This window comes from Emydura macquarii, unplaced genomic scaffold (assembly GCF_026122565.2).
Source record: "Emydura macquarii macquarii isolate MOO-44397 ecotype Brisbane River unplaced genomic scaffold, CSIRO-AGI_Emac_v2 contig_1229, whole genome shotgun sequence".
In the NCBI taxonomy this organism is placed as follows: domain Eukaryota; kingdom Metazoa; phylum Chordata; order Testudines; family Chelidae; genus Emydura; species Emydura macquarii.
Genome location: NW_027131366.1, coordinates 1,165,058 through 1,189,754, shown reverse-complemented (window position 1 = coordinate 1,189,754; position 24,697 = coordinate 1,165,058). Strand labels below are relative to the sequence as shown.

The 24,697-nt window shown below is 44.7% G+C and overlaps 1 protein-coding gene across 4 annotated transcripts; it reads left to right on the top strand.

Annotated features, from left to right (window-relative positions):
• The first annotated feature begins 918 nt into the window (after nt 1–918).
• CHGA (chromogranin A) lies at nt 919–24,445 on the top strand. Of its 4 annotated transcripts, none has more exons than XM_067547052.1 (8): nt 919–1,038; nt 1,870–1,916; nt 8,201–8,294; nt 8,606–8,674; nt 13,156–13,254; nt 15,209–15,727; nt 16,353–16,804; nt 23,796–24,445. In XM_067547052.1, the coding sequence occupies exons 1-8, from the start codon at nt 993–995 to the stop codon at nt 23,877–23,879; spliced, it is 1,410 nt and encodes a 469-aa protein (XP_067403153.1). In that variant the 5' UTR covers nt 919–992; the 3' UTR covers nt 23,880–24,445. The 4 variants fall into 4 exon arrangements, with proteins under 4 accessions (XP_067403153.1, XP_067403155.1, XP_067403154.1 ...); XM_067547054.1 differs by lacking the exon at nt 23,796–24,445 and adding an exon at nt 19,101–19,423; XM_067547053.1 differs by lacking the exon at nt 23,796–24,445 and adding an exon at nt 18,538–18,674 and having other exon boundaries at nt 16,383–16,804.
• The last annotated feature ends 252 nt before the right edge of the window (nt 24,446–24,697 follow it).

The following is a 24,697-nucleotide window of genomic DNA, read 5'->3' as shown; positions in this document are numbered from 1 at the left end:
CACCCACTAAATGTTGATTCCCCATATCCAATTACATTTTGAGACATAGCAGCCGTTTGTAATCCTTGGAATGTGTGCCATGTTAATGTTATAACATACTAATTTTGTAATCAAAATGTACGGTAGCATGTCCCATGCCTCTCAGAAGTCTATGGCATCACCATTATTACCTTTATCAATCAAACTTGTAATAATCAGCTTGTCTTACTAGCACCAATGCTGGAGGGCGATACTACAAGCTGGTTGTGCTGTAGGCTATGCTGAACAAAGAAGAGCTTGCAGAGTAACAATCCTGCCATGTTCCTCTGTCCAAAATGGCTCTTTGGCCCCTAAGGGCAAAGGCTGCAGGAGGTTATGTGGGGTGTCTTTCAGCACCAGAGGTGACTGACAGCTCCACGGGAAAGCTGGGTGTAAGTCTGAATCATTCCTCTAACCCTTGCCTAACCCTCCCTTCCCCACCGCCACCAACTCACTGGCCTGTTTGAAGGGCGCCTTTGGTCCAGCTCGTTTATGTTTGGTACCTGTCATCATTCAAACAAATAAATCTTCGGCAGTAAACCGTGTGAGCAGCACCCAGCTCTCGCAGTCCCTGCCGGGCTGACCCCCGCGGAGGGGAGGCGATGGGCGCCGGGGGGTTCTTGCCTAGCTTTGCAGGTGGGAGGGCGGAGCAGGGCACGGCCGGCCGCAGGAGGGGGCACGGTCTGACTCGCGGCTGAGCCGAGGCTGGGGGCGAGCGGGCGCAGGGGCGGTGGCTTTCTCCTGACGTCATTTCCGCGGGGCTGGGGTATATAAAGGAGGCGGCTGGTGCTGCAGTGCCTTGAGTGCATCTTCAGCCGGTGCTGCGGGGAGAGGCAGAGACGCACACGCGCTACCCACCCCCACCAGCAGATCGGCCCCGGCCCTCCCCGGGTTCCGGATCGCCCCTCCACGCCAGGAGCCCCTACTTACCTGCCGTCCGCCAGCGCATCGCCTCACCCCGGCCAGCCAGCGCCATGGGCTGCAGAGGAGGCTTCGCTGTCCTGCTTCTGGCGGCGCAGGGTAGGTGCGGGGAAGGGAGGCGGGTGCCAGGGGCTGCGGCCGAGAGCTGGCCCCGGGCCGAGGGAGGCTGCCCGGGACGCCCCTCCGCAGCGACTGTCCTTTCAGCACCAAGGACAGAGCCTCTCGGCCGGCGGCTCGGCTGGCTCCGCGGCGCCCCGGCCTGCAGCAAAGGCGGGACAGGGGAGGGGGCTGTCGCCGGTGCTCGCCCCCAGCCTTGCCGGGCGGCAGCCAGCGAAAGGCGCCTTCGTCTCCGGGGCGCTACGATGAGCCCCCGCGTGGGTGGGAAATGGCAGTGCCCCGGGTCCCGCAAGCTGCAAGGTCGGCGCCGCCGGCGGGGCCCTGCGCTCACCCTGGCTGAGCACCGGCTCAGGCGTCCCTCGCTCGGGAGCGGGGCTTGTCTCGCCCTCGCCGCCCCTAGGCGAGCGATGGACAAGGCCCGCTCCTGCCTGGCCGGACTCATCCCATCAGCCTGGCGAGGAGAGGCGGCGTCGGCCAAGTCCTGCCCCGCCGCTCTGGGGCTGATGGTTGCGGAGCCTTCGCCCCTTGTACAGTCTCGGCTGCAGCCCCGCAGACTTCATTGGCTCCGGGAGCCGGTTTACAGCTCGGGGCGGAACCCGAACCCAGACCCTATTTAGAGTCCAAGCACAGGCGATCGGTGAAGCCCTTATGTAATAAGCGCTTGTGGTTTATGGTCGAAAATCAAGCCCGAGATGCCATCCCTCTGCTAACATTTTCCGCACAGCTGGATTGCTCTGCCTGCCTTCCCCGAGCCGTGCGTTGGCTGGCAATGCAGACTAACCAGCTGTCCTTTCCTTCTTTTGATTTTTACAGTCATTTCGCTCCCGGTAACAAATCCAACGAATAAAGGGGATACTAAGGTAAGCTCTGAAATCGTGTTGTTCAAGGTAGGAGTGTTGATGTCTAGTTTGCTATTAATTCAAGAAACCGGAGGGAGGTCGCTCTCTTTTATCTGTCTAGAAGCATTATTGGAAACAGGAATTGAAATGTTAATGGGACATTTATAAACCATTTCTTTTTAGGGCAAAGATTTTTTCCCACTGCATTATCTGCTCCTCTTTTTGGATTTACATTTTATGCGTAATTCAAACTTTGTGCTTTGGTGGTTTTTGTCAATCCCCTGGTAAATTCAGCGACAGACAAAGGAGCTTCTCTGGAGAGTGTCATTGGTCAAGGAACTAGCTTTCCAGTTACATTGTGCCTGACTGCTTATATAAACACACCGGGAGCATCCTTGTTTCTTTTAAAGGGTTTCAGCGTGCTGTTGCTGGAACACATATTGAAGACTGCTGTTACTTTAGGTCTTAACTAACTAACCATGTTATTAGAAAAGGTAATTTAATAGAGTGCCTGTGAACAAGACACAGAAAAATTAGAAAATAAGCATTTTTGAAAATGTAACCCCTTTGTACCGGTGCACATATGCATGTTTTACAAATAGAGGTCTCCCTTTTTTTCTGGCTGTTAATCTTTCTTCAGATATCTTGATTTGCTTTGCTAATCTTTCCTTCTACGTGCACACCCACATGTATATATCCATGCATATCATACGTGTATTGGTACATAATAGAGATACGTGTGGGCATCTATGTACATACTCACATATGCATGTATATGTGTATAATTACCTACCTATTCATGCACATACCTCTGCCTACCTGTGAGAGAGATGCAGTCAAAAATTCTCTAACACTCAAGTGTGTACATTTTCAGACTAATGTATCTCTCAAATTAACTAATTACACTTCTCTAATAACTGCTAATGGAGCAGAAATGCCAGTCCTCATCCTCTGCCTGTTGAATGCCTTTGTTCATCAAAATCTTCTATCAAGGACAAGCCACAAAAGGATCTTCCCCTCTTCCTTACAGTGGGGGGGGAAGCTCCTGTCAATCTCCATGCTAGCTCCCTTGTACTCCATCATTCATCATCACTGTTACTTACAGTGTAAGTGCTACAAGAAAAAACTCCTCCTCCTTCATGTGACAGACGGGAACCTGGAGCCTTGTTGCTGCTCTGTTTAGAACTCCTCACCTACTGGCAATGCTGTGAGCTAAGCTGATAGCAAATGCCTTGCTGCATTCATGAGCTATTGTCCGAGTCTTGTCTTAGGGCCCCTTGCTGGCTCAAATTATTGTACTTGTAAAAGGTTACACGGCTGGGTAAGGAACAGATAAACATTTTCTAGTATGCTGTGCTGTACAGACTACTTCAGTGGTTACCATCTGAGGAAGCCTATTAAACCCACTATTTCTCCGCTACTGTAATGGGTGATTTTCTGAGTCTGCTTTGTGATGGCTTTCCCAAAGCTAAGTGCACCATCTGTGTGAAGTGCCCATTTTCAAATGGTTTAAGATTAAAGGGCTAAGTCCAGAAGGTAGGTGTAACTCCATAGAAGTTAATGGGGTTACACCAAGGCTGAATTTATCCCCAAGAGCTCTGCTTGTTCATGATCCCAGTTCTTGCATTGGAACCTGATCCAGCACCTCCATCCCCACCACCACCGCCGGCCCAGTTTCTATTAACTTTAGAAGGAATTGGATCAAGTCCTTGGTGAATAATTATGCTACCATCACATTGGTATGAAACATACAAAATTCTAGTTTAATATGAAAATTCTTGATCTCCTCAAGTTCCAGAATAAATAGAAACCTCTTCAACCTGCCCATGGTGTAAGACTTAGAAGTTTCTGCACAATCAAAGCATCCATTGTTGGATTCTGTTGGCCATGTTGTCTTAAACTTGCCCTGTGTTCCCAGTTCTTGATGTTGGCTCAGAGAAGTGGAATAAAATTTCTGTACTTGCAGTCGGGGGCAATGGGAGTAGAGCACTGAAAGCTATTCCAAAGAGGACTCCCTCTATCGTGAGGTATGTTTTCTTAATGCAAAGTGACTTCCACTGAGAGTCTGACCATAACGTCTTCAAACATTTGAAATACTCCTGGTCGTTCATCAGTTCCAGGCCCCTAGAAGTCCAGTATTTCCCACTTTAAAGGCCTTTTTGTTGCTGAAAATATTTCAAAGGGTCTCATCCTTGTTCCGCTCCTTCTAAGGACCTGATCCCTTCAATGGGATTTTCTTCTTTGTAGGTAGAGTAGGTAGAATGGGACCTTTTAAGAGTTTAATTCCATGATCATACTTAGAATATATCTATGGAGAAATTCCAGTCTGAGTAATTATGTTTTGTCTGCCTTAATTTACTTTCAGTTGGAAATTGTATTCTTCTTCCCTTCCTGACCTAGAATGTAGTGTAGTGTTCCAGTGCAAATATTAGAGCCTGAACTTGCAGACCTTACTCAGGCAAAACTCTCATTGACTCCATTGGTTGTTTTGCCTGAGGTGAGGACTACATGACTGTCCCATTAACAGCTGCCAAGTTCTACCCAGAGGGGGCTGCATTTCTGTGGTGAGTGAAGTGCATCTCAATGCATGTGTACAAGTATAAAATATGTGTAGGTGTAAATCAGCCTGGTAAGCATGTTGGGTTCCTTTGGGAAATAAAATATAACTGTAAGACGTAGAAAATGATGATGATATATAACCACAAAATATGAATACATTTCTTTGGGCCAGATTCTGGTATTTTTACTTCACAGGTCCCATTGATTTCAATGGGACTACTTATGAAGTAAGGTGCTATTCAGCATGAGAAAGGGTGTCAGAATCTGCCTCTTTGTCTTGTTTAGTGGGTGAGTGATGTGTGTTAGCACACCTAAAATTAATATTAATGGATCGCTTGGCATAAAGGAGACCGATACCAAAGGAAGCATAGAAGTTATTTTATTTTCATTATGTTATATGTTTTGGGTAATCTTTCTAGTTTAGCAAACAATCCCTTCAAACAGTAAAAGTATTTACAAGAAGATTTGTTATCCCTTTCTGAAATCCCTTTGATCTGCAAAATCGAATGGTTGAAAGAAATTAGCTATTGTGAACAGTTCAGCCATCTTATCTGATAAATTAATACATCTGATTGCTTGAAGAAGCAATATTGTTGGCACCTGGAAATTGCTGACTAGTGTGAATTTACTGTGCAGTCACCATAGTCTGAATCTCTTATAAGTAGTACAGTTTAAGAGATTAAGACTTTTAGAAGGTTAGCCTGACGAAATTGAAAAGAGAGAATTTCAGGCTATGAAGAGATGAGCAGTCATTTAGAACATTACCATACATTTTTTCTCAAGGATTAATTGTATTCTCTTCTTTAATATGAGGCCCAGCCAGAGTCTCTTCTTCTTCAGTTAGCAGTTCTCACCCCAGTGTGCTTTACAAGCTGCTTTATAAGTTATACAGACGTACAGACTTTAAGGCCAAAAGAGATCATCTTGATCATCTATTCTGAGCTCCTATATATCACAGGCCACAGAACCTCACCCAACCCCTCCTATAATAAACCCCTAACCTCTGGCTGAGTTACTGAACTCCTCAAATCATGATTTAAAACAATGATTCCCAACCCATGGCCCGTGGGCCACGCGGCTGCCCTCCTGCTAGCTGCAGAAGGGAGCCAATGCCTAAGTACCCAGGCGGAGCACGTTGCTGGCGCAGGCTTCTTGCTGCAGCCAAGGGGATGGGAGATCATTGCTCCCCTCCCCGGGCTCCAGCAGAGAGCAAAGCGCTCTGCCTGGGTCCCTAGGCACTGGGTCCCTGCTGAAGCCAGAGGGAAGGGAGTACTGATCTCCCATCCCCCTGGCTGCAGAAGGGAGCCACTGCCTAGAAACTTAGACTGAGCGCCCGGTTTCCTTGCTGCACCCGGGGGGACAGGAGATCCTCTTCACTGAACTCCTTCCCTCTGGCTGCAGTGGGAGGGGAAAGGGGGCTGCTGGCAGAGACTGGTTATAAAAATTATATTTGTGGCCCTCGAGACAAAAAGGCTGGGAACCACTGATTTAAAGACTTCAAGTTACAGGGAATCCACCATTTATTCTAGTTTAAACCAGCAAGTGACCTGTGCCCCATGCTGTACCTCTATGTCCTTAACTACTTTCTCTTTCAAAATTTGTTTCAAGACCTTGCGTGCATTTGAGGTCAAAGTAATGGGCCTATAGTTTCCTGTTACTAAAATGTACTATATTAGCTATTTTCCAGTCAGGTATGACCCCTATTTTACAGAGTCGTTAAAAATCCGTGCTATTTCATGTGCCAGTTCCTTTAATATTCTTGGATGGAGATTATCTGCCCTCCCACCCCCAGTTTGGTCCCATTAAACTGTTTGTTTGACTTACACCTTGGATGTGGTAACTTCCTCATTGCCATTAGCCACCCTACCACTACCCCTAAACTCTTCATTGCCATTATTAAACACTGAGACAAAGTATTTGTTTAGGTGTTGGGCAATGCCTAGGTTATCTTTAATCGCTACCCCATTCCCAGTGCTTAGTGGTTCCCCTTCTTCTTTCCTTGTTTTCTTTTTATTTATAGAGCTAAAGAACCTTTTACTGTTGGTTTTAATTTCTTTCGCAAGATCCAATTCTGCTTGGCTTTTGGCAGTTTTCACTTTTTCCCTACACTTTTTGACCCTGAAAAGGAAACTTTCCTTGCTGATCCATCCCAACTTCCATTTCTTGTAGGCTTTCTGCTTTCTCTTGATAACCTGTTTCAGATGTTTGCTTCTCCAGCTTGGTCTGCAAACCTTCCCTACAAATTTTTTCACCTTGCTTGGGGTGCAGACTTCAGATAGCTTTGACTTAAAGTTGCAGAAGCTAATTCCAAGCCTCCTCCACATTCAGATCCTTGAAGTCTTCAGTCCAGTTCACTTCCCTAACTAATGCCCTTTATATATATATATATATATATATATATATATATATATATATATATATATATATATATATATATATATATATATATATATTTATTTAAGTTTGCCCTTAGATATCAAGGACCCTAGTTCTGGATCTATTTTTGTTTATCCTTCAATTTAGTTTTAAACAAATTAGCTCATGATCATGTGAACCAAGGATGTCCTGTACAAAGAGCTCTTCTATGAGGTCCCTGCTACTTACCAATACTAAATGTAAAATGGCATCACTTCTTGTTGGTTCATTGATTATTTGGTGAAGAATTCTGTCAGTTATCACATCCAGGAATATCTGGACCCTACCATTTTTAATAGCCCTTGTCCTCCAATCTATATCTGGGAAATTAAAGGAAAAGGAAATTTTCACGAGTAAGGACTGTAGGATAGGTCTTTGCACTGTGTAAATACTGTTGGATTCAAACCAATGTTATCATTCCTTACTTTCCCAATTACTTAATTCAAACACAAACATACTACTGTGTACCCAGATATTGGGTTTTCCAAATGCAATGGACCCACAGGCAGTTGGTACATTTGTTCTACTTGTATTTTGAAATCTTCAGCCTTGATTCTCCTCTCACATCAATATTAATCAGGTCTCACTCCAGAGACACCAATGGAGCTACACTTGTGTGACAGGAGAATCAAGCCCATTGTCTGATTTATGTTTAACAGATCAGTGATACAGAAATGGTGCCAAATTCTCTTCTCAGTTACATTGATGTAAATGGGAACATAGGAATGCCAGACTGGATCAGACCCAAGCCATCTATTATTAGTAGCATTTGTATTACTGTAGCATCCCAGAGCCTTAGTCCAGAAGCCTGTCTCTGACAGTGGCCAACACCAGATGCTTCATAGGAAGGTGTAAGAACCTCACAGTAGGCAGGTGAGGGACAATCTGCTCCCACACAGGCCTCATCCTGGGCTCTAAGAGTTAGTAATTGGCATAAGCCCTGGAGCACAAGGTTTAATAGTTTCTCCTAAATTTGTTGTTGTTAATTATAACTTTGGATATTCTTGATATTCATATAAATGTCCAATCCTTTTTTGAATATTGCTAAATTCTTGGCCTCAATGACTTCCTGTGGCAATGAGTTCCACAGTTTATTCACATGTTGTGTTCATAAAGATCTACTTTTATCATTTTTTTTACTTTCACATCTTTTAATTTCATTGATTGTCCCCTGTATTCTGATACCAGGAGGACAGAAGCTCCCAGTCTACCTATTGTGGAACTAATGTAAATGTGTGTAGGATTTGGCCTATGATCTTTTTCATTTAGCATGGGTCATAAAGAAAGCCAAGATGAGAGCTGTTTTAATCTGTATGTTTGTATCTTTCTAGGTGATGAAGTGCATTGTAGAGGTCATTTCAGATACTTTATCAAAGCCAAGCCCACTGCCAATCAGCCAGGAATGTCTAGAAACTCTCAGAGGAGGTACAGAGACATTTTTCCATGGTCTCATAAAATATTGAGTATCTGTTTAATTATAAAAGATCTAGTTACCAATTTAGCCTTTGGCAATGAAGCTCTTGTGCTACAGTCATAGCTTGGATTTCATTGAAGCTGAAGTTTGGGGTCACTTGCATGAAATTAAAAACCTCATAATTTTTTTTAATTTAATAGATTTTTGGTGGGTCTTCACAATTATGAGCAAATTCAGCAAATAAACTGACTAGCTAAAGGAGCACAGGAACAGAACATTTGCTTTGCTGTAGTAAATTTATAACAAGAATCTTCTGTTGCAGATGAAAGGATCATTTCAATCCTTCGTCATCAAAATTTACTGAAGGAGCTTCAAGAACTTGCAGTTCAAGGTACCGTTCTGCTACAATTAAACTGGGAGGAGGGTGTTAATAAATTATAGCCCCTGGCAACTTTTTTAACTCAATGTACATTATTTCTGAGTCATATAAATGTACTACATATAACTTTATAAAACTGAAAACTTTTCTATCAGGGTTTCCAACAAATAAGACTATAAACTCAAAGGTCAAATTCTGCTGTCAGTTACACATGTGTACACCTAGATTGACTCCACTGAAGCCAATTAAATTACTTCAGGTTTACATCAGTGTAAATGACAGTATAACTTAGCCAAGAAAGACAATTATTTTATGGATGGCAGATGCATAAGGCAAACACTATGGCTTATTTAAACAAAAACAACATTTATAATTAGAAATAAAATTGAACTTTGACCAAATCAATATCTGCTGATCATGAAGTGCTGCCGTATAGGGTCTGGATCCAAAGCTCACTGAAGTCAGTGAGGGTTTTTTCCACTCTTAAACGCTGTATGTTTCATTTGTTTAAGGAGGACTTCCAAGCATTAAGTATTAATTCTTATCCCTCTGAACAGCATGTCAGGAGAAATGGGGCTCGACAGCGGAGAGCCTAGAGCACTTGAGTAATCAGCTGCTGGTGTGCAAGCAGGAGTGTTGAAATCCATCAACCACTGCCTGGGGTCATGCTGTGGGCCTGCAATGCTGTTTCCTCTATGGAGCTTTATTTCCTCTACAGCACTAGGTTGGGATTCTGTGACCTCTCCCCCAAGCCACCCGCATCACTGTCCTCTGCAACTGGGCTCAACCCCAGCGAGCCAGAGAATCCGGGTAATGTGAGTTCCAGTCCTGGCTCTGTCTATATGACCTTGGACACTCCCACTGAGTGGTGCAGAGCAGGTACGCAGACCCCTGACTGGTATGCATGGCTGTCTCTGCCTCTCCTCCCATGCAACCACAATGCAGCGTTTAAGTCATGCACATAGGGCTTTTCGGGTCCTCTACATCATGGGTGAATTTCATCCATTCAGAAAGTGGGCCTGGAGGGCCCAGGCTAGCAGAACTCCTATTGATATCAGTGCATGAAGAATGCAGATTCGCTCCCACTATTTGAAGTGACAATCACTGACTAGTAAGTTAGTCACAACAAAAGACGTCTGTGTCCAAACAGGATCCCACTGGATTCAAGTTCTGTGAAATTATTCTGGCCAGAAGCAGCAAAGCGGGGAGTAGGCATGCATAGCAATACTTTGCCACAATTTGCTGGCAAAAAATGCTCCAGAGTAAATAAATTCCCAAAGCGTTCTAATTGGAAAGAGCCTAGTTGAGCATTTTTCCCCCTTCTCAGCACATTACTTGTGTGGATGCAAAATGCTTCCTTCTGCCACTGTTAGGTACAAGTGTAACCCATGCCTGCTTGGTGTGGCGCTCTATCATAGAATGAGGGTTGGAAGGGACCCCAGGAGAACATCTAAACCAACCCCCCTGCTCAAAGAAGGACCAGTAGCATCTCGCCCAGCTAGAGATTGATGATACTGCTAGAACCTTCACTAAGCAGCCTGTGGCTTTTAGCTCATGCGGTAGAGGCTTGTACACTAAGTGTCAAAGATCCTAGGTTTGATCCCACCTGGCAATGACTAGCGTGTTGGCGTTACGCAAGTTTAGTACAACATTTGGGTATGAGCTCAAGCCGACATTTTATCACCAACATTATCAGCAAGTTAAAGAAGTATGGGTTGGATGAATGGACTATAAAATGGATAGAGAACTGGCTAGAGCATAGGGCTCAACGAGTAGTGATCAATGGCTCCATGTCTAGCTGGCAGCCGGTCACAAGCGGAGTGCCCCAGGGGTTGGTGCTGGGGCCGGTTTTGTTCAACATCTTCATTAATGATCTGGAGGATGGGGTAGATTGCACCCTCAGAAAGTTTGCAGATGACACTAAGCTAGGGGGAGTGGTAGATGATACCCTGGAAGGTAGGGATGGGATACAGAAGGACCTAAACAAACTGGAGGATTGGGCCAAAAGAAATCTGATGAAGTTCAAGTGCAGAGTCCAGCACTTAGGATGGAAAAATCCCATACACAGCTACAGACTGGGGATCAATGAGCTAGGCAGCAGTTCTGCAGAAAAGGACCTGGGGGTTACAGTAGATAAGAAGCTGGATATGAGTCAGCAGTGTGCCCTGGTTGCCAAGAAGGCTAATAGCATATTGGGCTGCATTAGTAGGATCATTGTCAGCAGATCGCGGGAAGTGATCATTCCCCTCTATTCGGCATTGGTGAGGCCGCATTTGGAGTATTGTGTCCAGTTTTGGGCCCCCCACCCCCACTACAAAAAGGATGTGGACAAGTTGGAGAGAGTCCAGCGGAGGGCAACAAAAATGATTAGGGGGCTGGAGCACAAGACTTGTGAGGAGAGGCTGAGGGTACTAGGCTTGTTTCTTCTGCAGAAGACAAGAATGAGGGGGGATTTGATAGCCGTCTTTAACTACCTTAAAGGGAGTTCCAGGGAGGATGGAGCTAGGTTGTTCTCGGTGGTGGCAGATGACAGAACAAGGCGCAACGGTCTCAAATTGCAGTGGGGGAGGTCTAGGTTGGACATTAGGAAAGTTTTTTTCACTAGGAGGGTGGTGAAGCACTGGAATGGGTTACCTAGAGAGACGGTGGAATCTCCATCTTTAGAGGTTTTTAAGCTGCGCCTTGACAAAACCCTCGCTGGGATGATTTAGCTGAAGTTAGTCCTGCTTTGAGCAGGGGGTTGGACTAGATGACCTCCTGAGGTCCTTTCCAACTCTGTGATTCTATGACATCACAGTAAAAGAAGCAGCATGTAATTCTTGTATTTGTTCATTTACTGTCCGTAAGGGATGCTGAGTGTTGAGGCTCTGGAATTTCATTGCCAGTATTTCACACAGCCCTGCTAAGAAGTAGCAATGCAGCCCTGAGGTGTGCTTTGGATGACCAGGGATAACATGACCTGACTCAGAAGAGAAACCATGAAGTCACCAGACAGGGAGAGAACAAACAAAAAGGAGAATGGGCGGATGACAGAGGGAGATCCTGGGTTACATTCAAGCACAAACCAACCCCATGTGTGCCCCAAAGCAGCTTAAAAGCAAAGTGTCAGCTGTGCAGAGGGGGCAAAAAGAAGTATTGACCTGCCCTCAATGCCTACCACAGAGATCTCAGCCATAGCTCACCAAAGAGAGGAGGGATGTGGGTGAGCCAGGAATATGACTAGTGGGTCCCTGCAAAGTGCTGATCTACTGGCCCAAATCCCTATTTGTGAAGAGGAGTCAGTGGCAGCAGCAACAGTCCAGCTGCATGGACACCCTGACCAGCTGAGCTAGATGATTCAGTCCCTCTGGCCTTCATGCTACACAGAGATTTTCCCCCATGGGGTGCCATTCTGAAAAAACTGGCCTGTTTCCTTCTACAAAGATTTGGAGGCAGGGGCTAACTTGGGATTGGAGAGGCCATGACTGGAGAGGAAGGTTGCTCCAATGAAACGCACTACAGAAAAGCTGGGTGTTATGATTTGTGACTGAGGTACTGGCTTAGGCCTTAGGAATTCTGGGATCAATTCCTTGGTCTGCCTCAGACTTCCTGACCACTTTTTTTCCAGGGGCAAGTCACATCATGTCTCTGAACCTTACAGCCCTATCTGGGAAATGAGACTTCCTTTCTCCTACCCTTTGTCCTCTTTGTCTATTTGGACTGGAATCTCTTTGTAGTAAGGACTGTGTCCATGTGTTTATACAGCCCCTTGCACAATGGGACCATGATCTTGGCTGGGGATGGGCCTTTTGGACACTATGTAATACAAACACTATGTCATAATAAATACCCCTCCTTGCCTCTCTTCTTCAATGAGTTGTAAAATAAGTGAGTTGTAAAACACACTGGGAAGGAATCACTATTTATCTTCTCACTGGAAGTATCAGGCATATCGGGCCTCTGGTGGCAGCTGATACATCAAAGGGGAGAGGAGCATGCATGGGGGAGGAGCAAGTGTGTTTCATAGTGAGGACAGCAAGTACTGAGAAGGGAACAGGTACACATATACTGGGTGCTCCTTGTATGATGGTGGAAGTAGGTAATTCACAGATGGAGAATTGCAAAGCTCTTGTGGGATTATTCAAACACTTAAAATAAGTACATCCTTAAGTGCTTTGCTGGACTAACTGCATTGCAATTCAACATCTATTTTTCTGTCCACTCCCACCCGTATGTCTCCTTCAGCATTACAAGTGTCTTTTTTCCCATTAAATGTCTATGGTTGCTTAGGAATCATCTGTCTCCAAATGCACTGGCTTGCACAATGATGTACTTTGCTGAAGCATTGTTATTACAGTTGGTTCACGTAGCTCCTACTTAACTCATTTTTCTCATTCCAGCTTTTTATTGTCAGAGTTTAGTATTGAAAAATGTACTGAAACTGTTTTCCCAACACAGCTCTTGGAAAATATAGAGGAGAATGTTGCTTTTTGACCCCTCCTCATTTGACACAGGTGCCAATGAAAGAACCTGGCAGCAGAAGAAAAACAGTGGTTTTGAAGATGAACTTTCGGAAGTCCTTGAAAGCCAGAACGACAAGAACATGCAAAGAGGTTAGTGTCAACCTAACCCCCCCAGGAAATCCATGCAGTACAGTAAACAGGGATGTTCTTTCTAACAGCCTTGATGCATACATCTGTTTCACATTTTAGCCTTGTTGTTGTTGTTGCTGAAAAGACTAGCGACCTTGGGTTTGCTTTGGAATTAATTAATGGCTTAGGAAACATTTCATTTCTGAGCCCTAATAACTGGAAAAATTCTAGGTCATGATAGACACTGATTTGTCATCCTGTTGCCATTTTCAGTATTAAAATTAGTGACAGGTGAGTCCCACGATGAAAAATGTGATCACCATCCTCTAATATTCTACCTTATTAGCTCTATGCATCTGGCTATGTTTTCATGCTGCCCCCCCTCATCATTGTATCTGAGCACTTAAAACGTTCATGGCCAGGTCATGTATCCCTTGAAGTCCATAGGAGTTTTGGATGCATGAACAAATGTAGGGTCCCAAAACAGACGAAACTCAGCTGTGATTATTTTCCCCCAGTCCAATCCTGTTGATTAACTGGAATTGCCCCAGTAGAAGTGAAATGAGACTTTTGGTCATTCTGGCTCAGTGCCTTCTTTTTTCCATAACAGAAGAAGATAGTGCCTGTGTGGGATTAGTTTGCTGCAAATATAGTTCAGTACAGAATGGATTCCAAAGTAAGATCTTGCCAGTATCTAACTTTGTGAATGTGCTTTCTCATGTGTTCTGTAAGCTATTTTTATTCACCAAGCTTTGTTGTTCCATTCTATGCAGTGCTCTGAGCTGTTGCATTCAGCAGCGAAGCGCCTCTGGCTGTCATTTGTTTATGGTAACTGACCATCTCAGTAGATTAGGTTGTTGTAAAGTCTAATGTATTCAAACAAAACTGAGGGGACAGAGTGCTTTCCATCATCAAGGCTTGTTCCTGCTCCCACTGAGCTCAGGATCCAGCCATCAGCCTTTCATTTAAACCAAACTGAAAAAATTAAGCTGCTGGTTTGTGCACGCTTCCAGCCCAAAGGACACAATCAGTGTGCAGATTCCTGACCCTGACCCTCTCACCCTCTGAGAAAGCAGCCAGTCATTTCAGTGCCACTTTTCTGCCAGAAGTATATACTATAATGTAGGAGCTTGAATACATTAATTACTCACCTTAAAGCTTTTCTTTGGCATTGCTTCATTCCATTTGCTATCTCTCTCCTTCCACTTCTATTCTCTCTCTTTATGTCCATTTACTTTGATCTCATTTCTACTTTTCTCGCTTCTCTTCCCTCTTCTTCTTTCTTTTGCTCTTAAAATATGACTGTTCACTTATTTTTATCAGAGTGGTGCCTAAGCCCCAGCTGAGATTCAAGCCCCATTGTGAACAATAATAAATCAATAAAACACATTGGCCATCAGTAGCTGCTCCTGACTGGCTGAGCAGCCTTATCCAAGTTACACTAATCCCATCTGTATAATGTGGGAATAATACTTCCCTAGCTCTTAGGGTGGTTGAGAGAATTAATTAGCCAGTCTTTGCACAGGTCTTTGAGCATGTGCAGTGCTATATTAAATGTACAGCATGAATATCATTCTAAGACTTTCTATTTTATATTTAATCTCAAGCGCATAGATGGTTTATCTTCTGAGACTAGGTAGTAATATAGGCTCTGCTTCAGCAAAGCATTTATGCACATACTTAACTTTAAGCATGTGAGTAGTCCCATTGATGTCTATTATACTGAATAACAGCTGGATTTAAGCACGTTTATCATTCATTCCACCCATGAGTCAGTACAGTAGACATCATGGGGCCTAAAGTTCAACATATACTTAAGTGCTTTGTTAAAAGGATGGACTTGCTCATGTGCTTAAAGTTAAACATCTGTTTAAGTGATTTTTCTGAATTGGGCCCAGAGATCGGTAAGAAGCCTCCTAATCTGTGAAATAGATTTCTAAAGTGAGCTAATATTTTTGCCATATTGACACTACAGATAAATCAAAGGAAATTGCTGCTGAGGAACCCAAAGCCTCCTTTGCTGAGCTAGAGGCAGAGAGAAGCCAGCAGAACAGTGAGAGGGAGGAGTCCAAGGAGGATGAGAAAAGCAGACTGGAAGAGAAGGAGCCAAGGCCACGTGAAGCTGGCCCTGAAGATGACAAGGAGAATGCAGAAGAATTTGAGAGCAAGGAGCTCAGCGAGGCTGAAGAATCGCCTGGGGAAGATGCTTTAGACAACCACAGCAATGACGGCCTCCGAGAGGATGAGCGCTCTGAGCACAAGCTCCAAGAGAGTGAAGAGGCGCAGCCTGAGGGAACCAATGGAAGTCAGGAGCTTCAGGAAGAGAAGCAGATTTCCAAAAAGGGCCAGGAAGAGAGCCAAGACAAGGAAGGGGAGACTCTACAAGAGCATACTGATGAAGAGGATGACGGCAGAGGCACCCTGGAAGACGAGCACCCTACGGAAGCAGATACGATACTTGGCTCAACTGAGGATGAGACTCCGAGGGAAGGTGGTATGTATCTCACATGATGTCCTATGCATCTCATTCATTTTGTGCTCTTTGACAAATGGAGAGCTCCTGGCCAGATTTACAAAGAGATTTAGAGGCCTAAAAGTGCAGCTAGGTGCCTAGTGGGATTTCCATATGTGCCTAAGCATGTTAGGATCATAACTCCAACCAGCAATTATACATAAACCCCACTAGGCCCCTGTCTGTGTCTTTAGACACTGAAATACCTTTGTAAATCTGCCCATCTTTTACTTCACTCTGAGCCTTACGATGTGACTGGTCAGTTTTCAAAGAGCTTTTACATTTATTTTGGCTTTTCAGGCTTTTTAAAAGTTTCTTAATACTATGGGCTCCATCTCTGACATCTGTATTGCAGTGCATATGTGTCTTCTCCTGCATGTTGGAATGATTAGCTGTATTTTCGGGTGGCCTGTGATGTATACAAGAGGTCACACTAGACATTCATAATGGTCCCTTCTGGCCTTAAAGTCTATGACTCTGTTGCTTCCTCATGTCAGTCAGTTCACATAGAGTGATTCAGTAAGAAATAATGCTTGCTTGCTTCAAAGACTGGGTCTAACTAATCTAAACCCCATTGCATTGTCATTATGTTCATTAAATGCTCCAGATAACAGAGATGCTTTGGGCTTTGGCAAAGGTGTGAAGAGCTCTGAAGAGGAAGAGAAATCCCCTGGGCTGAAAGGAGGGAGACATCGGTCAGAGGACGAAGCAATGCAGACAGAGGACTCCTTCCATCCCAGGGAAATCAAAAGCGAGGAAGTGGAGGAGGAGTCCTCCAAAGAATGGGAAGATTCCAGGAGATGGAACAAAATGGATGAGCTGGGCAAGCAGCTGACATCCAAGAAGCGCGTGGAGGAAAATGACAGTGGCGAAGAACCAGATAGATCCATGAAAATGTCCCTCAGGTCTCACAAGTACGACTTTCGTAACCCAGAGGAGGATATGAGAAGGTCATGGAAGCATCACGCAAAGGAGGACAGCAGTGAAGGAGGGTTTCCACTTGCCGCCATGCCTGAGGAAAAGAAGGATGAAGAAGGAAGCGCTAACAGAAGAACAGAGGTGGGTGTGGCACCTGTGCATGCATTTCTTTTAAACCTATCCACTCATTTGCAGGGTATCAAAAGTGCACTGGCAGGCTTATGAAGGTGCCATATTTTGTGAATATCTGACAGTTACTTTATTATGCTGTGTTTTATTAGTTGGTGATCCTTTCTCTGGTTAGAGTTGTTTTTATTGTTTGTATGGTGGTAGCACTTAGAGGCCGTAGCCACATTGTGCTAGATGCTGTAAAAACATGTAACAAAATGTCCCTCCCCCCAAAAGTTTAAAATCTAATGAGGCCATACGGCTGAACCTGTGTTATGTGCAATAGTACAGATTGGTGTCAGTAATCCAGTAGCATTAGCCTCTAGCCAGGGACTGATCCAAAGCCCATTCAGGTCACTGGAAATACTTCCACTGACTTCACCAGACTTTGAATCAGGGACAGATGGAGAAGATCTGCAACTTACTGTTACAGGTTTTTTTGTTTTTTTTTTAAAGGGCACATCCCAAATATGGGGAGGTAAAAAGCATTTGCAAGATTATAGTTTATAAGAGAGATGGAAATACCTAATCCAGATTTCTAGGGCCAAATTTTTTAAAAAAGCAAAAAAAACCCCCAAAACCTAGATCCATGTGCAAAAAACATACATAAAAACATAGCTGCAATTACAGTTACTGTAGTTGCACATGTCAGTCAGGTAAATTCACATGCATCTAGGCAGCAGGGTGACTGACTGACCTGAGACAAGCTGGGTAAAGTACTATCTTTTGTTGGTGAAAGAGACAAGCTTTTGTGCTACACAGAGCTCTTCTTCAGATTGAGAGAGTCTGTAAGGGAAATGAATGATATTGTGCTAAACATCACCACCATGTAGTCACTTTCTTCCTCCCTTTGTTTCTATTTAAGGCCTTTAATTGTCATTTATCCAAAGCACTAACAGTTTCATCACTATAGCTGAAGTCAGACTGGCCCACACATATTAGGATTTTTGCATTTAAACCAGGAAAATGTAAATGACTGATGTTTACTATTGTATAACTACCTCTACATCATGAAAAGTTCCAGAGGGGTAGCCGTGTTAGTCTGTATACAGCAAAAACAACGAGAGTTCTGTAGCACCTTAAAGACGAACAAATTTCTGTGGGCATAAGCTTTCGTGGGCTGCAATCCACTTCGCCAGATGCATGAAGTGGAAATCACAGATAAGAGGTATATATGTACATTCAAGGGTAAGAAACAACAATGGGGAAGGCAAGTGCTAACAAAGTCAATTGAGTTAGAGTAGATGAGGCCTATTCACAACCATTGATTAGACCCCATTGTTGTTTCATACCCTTGGATGTGTATATATACCTCCTATCTGTGATTTCCATTTCTGGCATCTGATGAAGTAGGCTGCAGCCCACAAAAGCTTATGCCAGCAGAAATTTGTTAGCCTTTAAGGGGCTATAGGACTCTGGTTGTTTTTACCTCTACATCAAAACTCTACCATGTCAGTAACTGGGAAATCTGGGGCTAGTGAACCATTCTGAGCACTTACTGAAGGATAAACCAGCCAGAATAATTAGAAGTTGTGATTAAATTGAGCAATAAGGCAAAGGTGTTGGCTCAGTAGGAGTGATCTACTGCCTGACCTAGCCTCTTGCTACAGAATTGCTTCTGTGAGTAGAGTTTTTCGATCAGCTTTCAAGTCAGCAGGATTCTGATTATCTGTTGCAATCCACGCCTTCTAACATTAATCCATCAGCATCCAGTAGGTGGAAAGTTAGTGGAGACTGTCTACAGGAAACACCTCAGCACAGGAAGTCTCCCCACCCACATGCCAGGGAGGCCCCAAGAATTCTGGAGGTAAAAAGGTGCCTTTATAGCACCTTTCCCTTTCTTTTCCACCCTCATCCCTGCACTGTTTCTAAGCTTAACCTGGAAATTAGAGAACAGACAATTAAGCCATAGTTGCCACATTGGATCAGATCATAGGATTTTATGATATCCTGCCTCTACCCCTAGTCTATACCTGGTCGTCTTCTAAAGCATCTTTCCCTACCCCACATTACGCACCTAGCTCATGTTTCATTGTGCTCTTGGAGTAGGTTATAAACTAAACTGATATTTACTGGTTAATGGCATTCTAAGACCAGAAAGTTGCCAAGTAACTTTATGCATACAAGCTATTCAAGCCACTAGTGCTTTGAAAAGACTGAGCTGCCGTGGTCGCACAGGGGCGGAGGAAAAGCATCACCACAGAAGCTGTGTTTTGATAGCTCTGTGAGTTTATAAAAACCTGGTAATAATTTACACATTGTCCTTCAGCCCCCTGAATTCCTGGCTAATGAGTCACTCTGAGGGCCAGGTGCGTACACAGAATCAGCAGCACCAGATCAGGAAATTGGATGGAGCCCAAGGTGCAACCACTTTTGAACCAGAAGCAACCAACACCCCTTCACACTAGTCAGTCTGCTCTGCTCTGTTAAACTCAGTTTTGAAATCACCATAGTGACAAGACACCCGTGTGGCTATGACTAAACCATCTCCCCTGAGAGGCAACAAGCAAACAGTAACAACTTTCACCAAGATACCAAGAGCTGGGGGAAGCTAATCTGCTGGCATCAGTTCAGCAAGTGAGGTGCTACCCACCACTATTCCCTAGCCAGAGCCACTAGATAGCACCATCAGCATAGTTTGATTTCTATAGTGGGAGGTGCAGAGGGCTTAATACTAACAATAATAGGTCTAACCTCTGGATTTACTGATTGACAGACCCTACCCCCCTGCACCCTGGAGTGGGACTAATAGACCGCCCCCCCAGCACCCTGCCTGGTGTATATCTTACGCCTCTGCCCTGGGTTGGGACTGACAGATCCACGGGATCCCACCCTCCCTCCCCAAGGAGGGACTGACAACTCACCCACGCACTCCCAGAGAGGAACCTTCCCACAGGGACCCCCCTCCCCCCCCGAACCTGTATTTCTGTGGACTGCCTCCCCCCCCACCACAACCTGCCTAGGGCACCTCTATGGATCCTGCGCCCCTGCTCCAGGGAGGGAGTGACCACCTCCCTGCATACCCTCCTACTCGGGAGGGTGGCAACAACCTCTGACATGTCGTCCCCCCCCCCCCCCCCGAATCCTGCCCGGGGGAGGGAATGTCAGAGCCCTTGCATGCCCCATAAGGACACCCCCACAAAAGAATCTAGTACCCTCCACCAGGCCCTGTACCTTCCATGAGGGGCCCTCCACCCCAGCCCCTGCCCCGGGGGAGGGACTGACAAACCCGCATCCCTGCTCCTCCCCGCTCCCCCCCAAGCAGCACACCCACCCTCCCTGAGAGACCTCTGACCCCCCCCCCCCCAAGCTTAGGACTAACCTGGCAAACTTCATGCTGGCCCCCCAGGAAAGGGGCAGGAGCCAATGTGAGCTTTCACCCCAAATTAGGAGTCCCTGCCTGCCCCATTGCTGGGGGGGAGGGGGAGAGGCCTCCTACCAGGAAGCACAGCAGGGGTGTGCAGAGCAGAGCGATTCCCCTCCTGCAACGCTTTGGTTTTTGTCCCTCACATAGCTTTTAGCTCAATGGCTAGCGCACTCCCTCAGCATGTGGGAGACTCAGGTTCAATTCTCCCCCCCCCCCCCCCCGAGGTGCTGCAGGGATTTGAATTTGAGGCTCTCACCTCCTGGGAGAGTGTCCGACTTACTGAGCTGTGGGACAATATAGGGCCTGGTGTTCTCAGTCTCTCCTATTGACGCTGTTCCACGTTGTATAACTCATTACCTAGTAATTGGGCGAGAGAAATGGACTCAGTAGCCCAGTGGCTAGGGCTCTTATACCATAGGTGGGAGACAGCAGTATCTGTTCCAGTAAATGTTTATTCATACACCATGAACTGCTTCACTAGGAGGCACCCAGGCAGCGTACGTTATAACCCAGGCCCTAGAGCACGCTCCTGTGTGGTCGGAGGCCCAAATTCAAATCACTGCTCCTCATCTGGCAAAAAGGCGCTTTGAACCCAGGTCTCGCCCATTGTTGGTGAGTGCGCTAACCACTAGGCTTCAGGTTATAAATGAGGGGCACCGCCACCTGCAGCTCCTTGGGTTTTTTTTCTTGAAAAAGGACTGACCCATCTTGGGCACTTAACTCCAGAAGTGGGTTCACAGCTGTAAATCCCAAATCAAGCTCCCTACATCCCTTGGTATTTCCTGTTGCAGGTAATTTTTACCCTAGGTAAAGCGGTAGGGAGTGATGGCTGGAATGCAATGGAATACGGTTCACAACATCTTTGTCTTAGGGACAACCCCTGGAGAAGTAGGAACTCTAGGGTGCCCTATCCATCAGCTAGCAGCAGGAACACAGCAGGAAAAGGGCCATTCATGTTGGCTTGTGCATGGTGGGGTGCTTTTCCTTTTGTGTGAAGTGGGGTTGAACGCAAAGCACCTTAACAATAACGGTAGTTACCCACACTCTCCACCCCTGTAGAGCCACTCCTGTTTATATAATACTGAAAAGAAGAGCTAGGATAAGCTTGAATTTTTAATGGCAGAGGTTTGACATGCTCGTTACAGCAACTGGGGGGGGGGGGGCCCTCTTTCTGTTCCTCTATTCATTCCCGCATCCCGAGAGAGTTCCTCTGGGCTGCAGCCACTGGGCTCCCTAGACCCCTTTGAGGAGCAGCAGGTGTGGTGCGGGGTTCTCTGCTCTCTACTCCCATTGGGCTCCCTACTTCCTTTAACCTCCACGCTTGTTCCTGTTTTTTCATTAGTTGTCCCCTCTAATTAGTTGCAGCCCAGCTTCAGTAGCTCCTCCCCTTAGGCTACCCACTTCCCAGAGCACAACAGGACCTTGTGCTGCTGTAGCAGGAAAACAGGCTTCAACAACAACAATGGAGCATCAGCCACATGCATGTATCATGACGTAGTATGTAAATATGGCGCTCTCTCACAAACTGATGCTAGCAAGGACAAGACCCTGCTACTTAGAGGTATTTCTTTACCTCTGTTGGTGCAGTTATGTTTTGGTGCTGCAGGTCCCTAGTTCACTTCTTGCAGCTGGTTTGTGTTTATGCACCCATGGTCTGATACGCACGTACCAAGTTAGCCTGCTGATTAAATCCCTATTGTTGAATTTGAGGACAGATTGAAATTTGGACCAGTACTATACAGTTATGGAGGCTTAATCTGTGTACTTAAAATTGTTATAAAAATTATGCTCAGGTAAAGTAGCAGCTGTGAATACATAAGAACGATTTTAGAAAAATCATTATCAATTTTAGAGCACATTTTCAAAAGGGTTGCTTGTGTTGTACACGGATCTCTTCCCTGTAATCTCTTAGTAACAATGGCTTTTAAACAGGCACAACTAGGCATAGCAACTGCTCTACTTGTACAAACACAGAAAGCTAGGCTGAGAAATGCTGGGAGATAAATAGCACCATATGAAATAGCAATCTAAGTATAAGGAGGCAATTCATGCCATTTGTTCTGTGCAGGAATGAAAGCACATTTATAGAGTAATGTAGGTTTTTATAAGTACAAACGCCTTTGTTTCAATACCCTAAGAAGTCGGTTTATGCAAGGGATTGTTTTTTTATTATTATTATAAGTGCAGGTCACTCTAAATGGCAAGTTTTAAATCAGTAGCAAGTAAAGATGAAAGGAAGGGCTAGGTAGTTAAGATTTAGGACTGGAATGTAGCAGTTTGGGGTTCAATTCCTGCTCTACCACATTCTTTCTGAGTAAGCATGGGAATACCAATGCACACAGAGACAACTAATTTGAGCACATAAGGGGCCTAATACTACTTACCAACACAGGGTGGAAGGCTTAATTTCCACCTGGCAAGTACTGCAGAACTTAATGTGATGAGTGCTGTAAATAAGATTATCCTGTTTGCATCAATTCCCTATAGATTAAAATGTTCTTGATTTGTGTTGAAGGAGCACAGCTCTCTGCCCCCGACTTATAACATGGTCTTGTCAAATTCACGTAGCCCCTGTGGTGGGATTCACTCAGGTATTTAGGCACCTTGATTTCCACAAGAGTTAGGCACGTTTGTGAATCCCACCCTCTGTGTCTCAGGTTCCTTCTCTCAAAGCAGGGGTACTACTTAACTAAATCTCAAAGGTGCTGTAAAGACTGATTAATGTATAGTACCTATTCGAAAATATAAAGCATCACAAAGGGCCCAGAATCATCATTATCCAAAAATAAACCCAAACAGTTCTACTTCTAGACTGTGGTTATGTTTCAGAATGAGAGATGGGATGTACAGCACATGAATATTAAAATATATCCAGCTTGTTTATAGCTTCTCTGAACAACCTAGCTCTTTTAAAGAGATTAAAATCCCCAAACAAGAGTTTCTGATCACCTCCATTCTCAGCTGGATGCCTCAGAACTCCTACATCCATGTATTCTAAATGCCTTCCTTTATCAGTGGAAAGCTCCAGGAGCACTTATGTAGGTGCTAGGAGCACGACACACCTGATTCTTAATTGAAACACTATTTTCAGGAAAAAAGGGAATGGGTGGGATGATTCCCACTTATCTGAAGCCACAGCCAAAAACAGTTTATGCAAAGTGCAGCTCCAGGGCTTATGGTGGGGGTCCAGTGGGTCGATGTCCACACACCAGAGAATCCCCCCAACACATATTGATATTTGTATTATAGGTAGCACCTAGAGGTTCCGACCAAGAGTCAAACCCCAACACATTAGGTGCTGCTGCACCACCACAATGCAGGAGACAGTCTCTGCCCTGACAAGCTCATAGTCTAAACAGAGGCACCTAGGGGTGATATGATTTGACCAAGATCACACAGTAGGCCACTGGCTGAATTGGAAATAGAACTCTATCTCTTGGCTTCTAGTCTGTTATCCACTACTAGAAGGTACTGTGTCCCGCCTGCAAAGCTTGGATAAATACCATAAACTCTAGGATTGGTCAATGCAAAGAAAGACTTAAGGGCTGAAGTTATGCTGTGTAATTATCTCTTGTATTTTTATTTATGATGTTTTAGGATCAAGAATTGGAAAGTTTGGCCGCAATAGAAGCCGAACTGGAGAAAGTCGCCCACAAGCTCCATGAATTGAGGCGGGGCTGAAGTTTCCACCACTCGTAACATGGGCAAAAGCCAGAAATTAACCTTTTACACTGCATTTTAAGTTACTGATTCAAAAAGTGAAAATAAAAAAATAAAGACAGAGCAGAAACATTTCATCCAGGAAGCCAAAATTGCTAGGAAATGACAGGCTTGTCTGTCCTCTTTGCTGGGTTACACTCATCGTCTGCTTCCTCCTTGATTTTGTGCTCCCTTAACCACTATGGTTCTCTCTTGTACCCTTTGGATAATTGTATACTGAGCAGTGTGACTTACTCATGTATTTTCTGTTTGTTTGGGTTTCTCTCTCTCTCTCTCTCTTTTTTTTTTTTTTTTTTTAAAGACAGCTTTCTAGAATGTTTTACTTCTCCTGTTAGATTCACTGGATGAAATTGCAATAACTTACCTTTTGATTAAAAGCTGAGAACTCTGACTGTAATATATTCTATATAAAAATTTATCTAAGGAAAAATAAAACTGTGATGGACTCCTTCCTTTGTCTTTCGAGCTCTAGCCTCAATCCTCAGCACTGAACACAGCATGAATTCCTCATTATATGGTCCCAAGTAGAGCAACTGTTGAAGTCTCCACTATTACCATGAAAATTGTTCGGAGTAGCCTAGGCTGCCATCAGTATGAAACTACAGAACACGTCAAGACTGGCACAGGGCATAGAGTAGTTCAACCCCACCACTTACCAGGTGCACAGTGATCAGGAAGTATGGTGGATTTTTAAAACGTAGTGAATAGGAGAATGTATTTTTTGTTTTTGCAAAGAATTCAATTATTGAAAATCTTCCAGCAAGGGTAAAAGGCCCAGC